At 37.7% G+C, this 6,494-nt stretch overlaps 1 protein-coding gene across 2 annotated transcripts; it reads left to right on the forward strand.

Moving 5' to 3' along the window:
• The first annotated feature begins 1,207 nt into the window (after positions 1-1,207).
• Positions 1,208-6,085, forward strand: LOC115758090 (selenoprotein BthD). 2 transcript variants are annotated; one of them, XM_030698608.1, is made up of 2 exons: positions 1,208-1,807; positions 5,406-6,085. In XM_030698608.1, the coding sequence occupies exon 1, from the start codon at positions 1,289-1,291 to the stop codon at positions 1,694-1,696; it is 408 nt and encodes a 135-aa protein (XP_030554468.1). In that variant the 5' UTR covers positions 1,208-1,288; the 3' UTR covers positions 1,697-1,807; positions 5,406-6,085. The 2 variants fall into 2 exon arrangements, with proteins under 2 accessions (XP_030554468.1, XP_030554469.1); XM_030698609.1 differs by lacking the exon at positions 5,406-6,085 and adding an exon at positions 2,246-2,506.
• The last annotated feature ends 409 nt before the right edge of the window (positions 6,086-6,494 follow it).

Consider the following 6,494-nt stretch of genomic DNA (forward strand, 5'->3'; position numbering starts at 1 on the left):
TCCGTTGTGAGCACAGGTTTTCCACATCTTAAAAGTTTTAATAGAACAATTCAAGTAATTATTGTTTATATATAACAAAAAAAAATATATATATATATATAAATATTGGTTAATTATTCATATTCTGTTCTGAAAACTATTGCTTGCGCAATGTCTGAACGAAATATACATTTATTAACTATTTTCAATTATTCAAATAAAAATATTGGTTTCAACCAAACCACATTTAAATAAACACATGGTTTGGGTTAAAAAGCTAACTAGTTCGTCTTAAGGTGCGGTTAATGCTAAACAAAAAATATATAACTAGCAAATAAGGATATTAAAGATTAAAGCCCTTGAAGACATTTTCCTTTCGGGTTTGAAATGTCAAATGTGTGAGGATAGTAGATCGAAAATTCTAGGTTAAATGAAAATGTCTTAGTGACTAGAAAGTTGTACCATACAATAGTTTCATAGGATATAGAAGTGCAATTTTTAGAATTGTGGCTCATATTTAAGCAGCAACTTAACTAATAAATGCCGGGTTCCGTCAAGATATCTCGATAAACAATACCATACCGGAGTTAGCTGAAGCTCAACCAATGAACTTTTTTTATTGAATTGTTCAGTTTTTTTTTATTTTTTATATTATTGTTTGCCCTTTGCTGTTAACTATAGAGCTCAATTTTATGAGCTCCTGCTGCTGCACAAAAGCATCGGGCATCGCATTATTGGAAAAGATATAGAAACATAAATGTAGCATGAACGCATATACATAAGTATATATAATTTGTACAACATATTTATTTGTGTGTGCATAAATATTTGCTTAATTTATGTATTTATATTATAAAATTTGTTTGTGCAACGTGTTGTTTTTGCTGTTCCTGCTTTTCAAAGCTGCTGTGCGCGTTGTCTGTCAAATTAACAACATTGTTTTTTATGAATGTGCTTCTATATGTGCCACGAACTGTGTGTGTGCGCGAGTGTGCCTGTTGCATTTTAAAATAGCTCGGCTAATGGCTGAAATTGTTTTTGGAAAACGGTTTTTGAGAATTTCCGCCGCGACGACACTTGAAAAGTTCTGAAAGTGATTTATGAATTGCGCACAGTGCCAAAATGAACATAAGACGCAACAAACTAACCGTATGACAATCAATCAGCGCCGGCAATGTATTAATTGTAAATAATAATATTGTTATTGTAATATTATTAACATAAAGTAGCACACATGTCGAAAACTGTAAAATGAACGACAAGGCTGCCATATATTGTTTGACTTGGTAAAATTCTAAATTCTGGCAGAATGGCCCCAAAAAAAAAGAAGGGAAAAATCGTTGATTGGGCCGATGATGAACACTTCTCCAAGGATCGCAGCATATTCTACATAGAACACACCACGGAATGCCCCATCTTTCAGGTGAAGGCCGACGAGTGCTTGACCTTCTTCCAGCAGCGCATTCCGGAGCGAGAGTTCCAGCTGGTGCGCAACAAGAATGGCAAACAGGTGCCCCGAGATGGAGCCTTCGAGGTCTTCATTTCACAAAATGCGCGCACCTCCGAGCACGAGCTGTGGTCTGGTATGACCCGAGGACCGCCGCGGCGTGATAAGTTTCCGCAGTACGAGGATCTGGTTTCGGATGTGAATCGCGTCCTAAGGAAGTTCTACCCGGACAAGGCTGTTGGTATCGATGAAGATGAAATGGATATGTGACTGGCTCATTAAAAGGCAGAAAATCCGCAGCGAGGGCTCAACAATGAAAAGGCATTAAAAAGCATGATTTCATTTTTGGAATTTTTATGGTCATATTTACATAACAATGTGGTAAGAATATAAAGCTAATGCGTCTTTTTGTCAAATAACACAAAACACGAAAACACACCCACACATAAGCACGTACAATTACACACACACACACACAAGCCTGTTTAAAAAGTTTTCAGCACACACACACACACACACACAAAATCAACTGATTAGCAGGCGCGCTTTTCCTATACCCTGTTGGATACATAGCATGGGGTATGTTAGCCAGCTTTGTGTATCCCTGTCTAAGAAACAGAGTGCATAATATTAATATCTATATGTCATAAACTATTTTGAGAAACTTTCAAATGACGTTATTCTGTCTGCAACGTTAGATATCTCATTACAAAAAGCGGAATTTGAGTGATAAGAGAATGTGGCTCACTGTAGGGTATTTTATAATTGAGCCTGCAATTTAATTTATATTTATTGTTGGCCATTGTTATTACCTGACAGGTGCCGTCCCGTCGTCGCCGTTTGACAGCTTAAAACGCTAAATTCAAGCCAGATAATTAACACACCCAATGTAGAGAAAAATAAATACAATTGTGATAAGTGTGTCGCAGCGTCGTCCCATTGTCTGGGCCCACGGTGAATCTGCCGGCTATTCATGCGCTACCCCCAACCCGTCTGTTGACAGAACAAATATCCAAATGCAATTTCAATATACACAACAAACGACACAGAAAAAAAGAAGCGAAAACAAATATCAATGTAAACTATTTGATTTGATAACAAAATGGCAAACAAAAAAACTAACCCATATATAGCAAATAAATTAGAAAATTGCATCACACAAGTGAACAATGGTAATAATACCGAGCAAATTCAAGCGAAAAGTTTTAATAAATAAAATACAATAAATTGTTTGTACATAAATTTGTTTATACATCGTTTCTCGACTTCAATAATCACTTCATCTCTTAATAGTCTAACTATTGTACAGAAGCCAAATAATCTACAATGTTTCAAATGGTCATATAATTAGGGAGAACAATTTTTTTGTTATATTATTGGTATGGAACTTTTTATAGAACATAAGCTTTTAACACGATCGTGTATGGTTAAAAGAGAAGCAGTAAAGAGTTTAGTCATCGAGTAGTTGGATTCAATCCGAACTAAGCGAGGTTGATTTGGCAACCGCAAGTTCACCTTCGAGTAGTCCACAGACGGTTGGCCCATAGTCTATAATTATATAGACTACCTATTGATATAGGCACTCGCTATTGATTTACGCACAGATTGAAGAAGAAACCAGATTATTGTTGGGAGTACGATCTCGTGCATAATAGTGAGACCCGTCATACTTTTTTAAATCGCGTTTTGGGATAACTCTAGCCGCTTGGGAGTGGTTGGAAAGGCAAAAGCCCAGATTGCTGTACGTCAAGTTAAGGCTGGTTACAATATATCTTGGTATATTAGTATTTTGCAGCAAAAGAAAGTGAGGCATTAAGCAACAGAGTAAAAATTAAAAAATCTAAGTCACATGTTCTATATGTGTACTCAAGCTCCATTGCCTCCCAATATCTTGTGCGTAACTTGCTTTAAAGTCCGTTTCCATTTTATAGCCTACATATTTGCATGCCAATTGCCCGCTGAAAGCCTGTTCACTTGACTCCCGCTCCTAATCGTAGTCGTCCTATGCGCGCCATGCTCACTTAAATCGTCGTCAGATCAGATCTTTATATGCTGGATAGGATGTACTTTGCACATCCACAACTGTTTCATTTTGTGCCATTGTTGGCCGCTAGGGGGCGTGTTATGGAAAGGCCACCAGGCCATAAAAATCCAATGCGCACAACCGAACCAAATTACAATGTTGCAGCAAGAATAACACAAGCAAAGTTCAGATGCCAGCCACTGTTTGCATGCAGCATAGCGGGCCAAAATGCCACAGCAGCTGATATGCATTAGAGTAGGCGAGGCTTGTTGGTGGATTGGTAGGGTAGCGAGGGGAAGAAAGGAGGTTGCGCATGGCCGTGGCCCAAAGGGTTTTGTGTGCCATTTGTGCCGGCAAAATTTTAACAATAAAATTTGCAGCAGAAGTTGCATGCAACATGAACGTTGACATTGCATCGCAGTGGCTCGGCGGCCGCAGCTACAGCAGCAACAACCCTAACAATAACAATAACTATGAAAAATAAGTAAAACAATAACAACGAGAAGGACTACATGAGTTGAGAAGTGTTGGGCAACCCGTTGCTGATTTGTGATGTGGATGTTGGGATGTCACATGCCGGATCAACATGCAAATTAGGCTGGTGGCTGGCGGCTGGCAACTGGCAAGTGCAGATGGCTTTTTGATTGGCTGTCATATCAGTTGGCAGTTGGCTGTTCGGGCTGTACGCTTTTGGCTGTTCCAAATTTGGCCATAACAATGTCAGGCAACTGGCTGGCCTGGGCTAATTTAAATACGAGTATCTAGTTGCTGTTCGGGTAGCTAACTAAAAGCCAAAGTTCGCACTTGCCAGCACATGGGCAAAGTTTCTGGCCGGATCTGTTCTGGTCTGGTCAATAAGCTGTTAATCAGCCTTAGCCAAATCGATTTTGCGTATCTTCCAAATATCAAATTCAAAGAAATGCCAAAAAATGCAAACATATTTTGCAACTGCGCGGAGCATGAACAGACAAGAGCGTCGCACATCATTAATATTATTAAAGGCTGTAAATAAAATGCCAGCGATGCTGGCCAAAAATAACAAACCTGCCGCATATTTCAGCCAAACGAAAGTAAATGAGAGCACGGCTGTCGCACCGTGGAACTAAAACTCGAACATTTTCCTCAAAAGACTAAAAATACGTTTTGAAGAAATTTATAAATATATGTGCAAAAGAGCAAGGGTGGACTGCAGAGAAAGAAAAAGGCGGGACAGAGGAAAATTCAGGCAATTCTTCATTTTTTACTATTAAAATAATCAGTAGCCTCTCTGCTTCAGATTTATCTAAAAATTTATTCTTAAGCAGAGAAAGTAAGATTAAAAGAGTTAAGTTATTCAAATACTTAGGTTTAAACACCTTTTTGACAATACAACTGTATTAATTAATTATTTGTGAGCCAACCTCCCTCCTTTAGCTTTGCATCCTGCATGTGACTTTCTATGTCCTCGAAACTTGTCTTTTCATATTTTTTAAAATTTGTAATTAAACAGTTCTGAAATAGATATGCTTCGGTTCGGATTTCGACTCGAACTTAATGAGGATAACTGGCAGAGTTAAAGATCGGTTCATGGTTAAAAAGATAGGTAAAATCTGAGTTGGAGATGATTGGGCAAAACCGGATTAAGCACAATGTATTGTGAATCAATATAGATGCCAACCTCTGACATTTATAGTTCTTGCAATTCCCTTTGTTTTATTTATTGAAACCCTTTGCTATGCAGAGAAATTACAAATATTTGCTTTTTCATACCTCAGGTTTTAATAAAATACAGATATCTCTGTGTTTGCGCCCACTTGCGACTGCTCTTATGATTATATGATTATATAAAATGTAAACTCCCTGTTAGTTGTTTTTATATTTTTCAATCAATCATTTTTTTATGAGCTGCCCAACGCAGTTGGTGCCACTGTGCGGCGATGTCGCTGCTAATACAACTGTCTCTTATGCTTTTTACAGATTGCGATACTTTGGTGGCTGTTCGAAGACGCAAGAAAAAGAACAGACAAAGAAGCCGAAAAAAAACGCGACGAATGATTTCAACACATTTAATGCGGCAGGCCCACAAAGAGATGTCAGCGTACTGCTGCCCACGGCTTGCAATTTATTTGTATCTTGTAGATGCTTTAATGATGCCAGCATCAGGGGAAGCGTAAACAAATTGTGACCAAAAAAGACAAAAGGTAGGAGAAAATAGACGAAGATGAAAATGGGTTAATGTCCAGTGCACACAATGGCCCTGGATCTAGCTCAAGTGGCAACTGTGGCGGCGACTGCATGTGTCAGCTGTCACACGCAAATCGAAGGCGAAATTTTGCGCTGTGCGTTACGCCAAGGACATGGCAGGATCTTTGCCAAAACCGGCGTCAAGTTGCAAATTGCATGAGAATTCGTATGGAAACAGACCGCAACATTTTGCATTAGTACGCTTGCAGCGCCGGCAAATTTATTTTTAGTGTGCATCGACTTGGGTTGGAGGCAGTTTCACAAGTAAAACTACAAGTTAAATTGAGAACGTCTTTTTGGCTAACCCTGCCAAGAAATAATATGTTTGGCAATTTCATGTGGACCTCTAATGAAATTGTTGGAAAATCGAAACTACGAAAATAAATATAAATTTATTTTTGTATGCATTGAAACCCATACTATATTTTAAAGTCCCATTAACAATTACATTATATGGTAAGTTATCTACAATATTATCTTACGTGGACGTCGAAATTACTATAACATAAATTGTTTTTAATATAAAAATATGTATCTTAGCATATAATTACCAACAAATTTCCATCTATTTATTAGAGTGCGGAGGACTTTCCTGTATATACTCTACACAGACGTTATTATATAGAGTTAACACGGGAGGAATGAAAGAAAGAGATAGAGAGAAAGAGATAGCAAAAAAGTAAATTGTAGTGAATTACAATTTATAAGATTTCTAAATAAAAGTAGGAATAACTGAAAGCCTTAACAGAACTATTTTCTGCTTCGAATTTTTGACAACGATACACTTCTCAAGTTGAACAGAAAGATAGATAGATAATTAGA

The sequence above is a fragment of the Drosophila novamexicana genome, unplaced genomic scaffold (genome assembly GCF_003285875.2).
Source record: "Drosophila novamexicana strain 15010-1031.04,08,12 unplaced genomic scaffold, DnovRS2.1 tig00000121-arrow-pilon, whole genome shotgun sequence".
In the NCBI taxonomy this organism is placed as follows: Eukaryota; Metazoa; Arthropoda; class Insecta; order Diptera; family Drosophilidae; genus Drosophila; species Drosophila novamexicana.

Coding starts and splice junctions, on each gene's coding strand:
- LOC115758090 (XM_030698608.1), top strand. CDS start 1,289: ATGGCCCCAAAAAAAAAGAAGGGAAAAATCGTTGATTGGGCCGATGAT.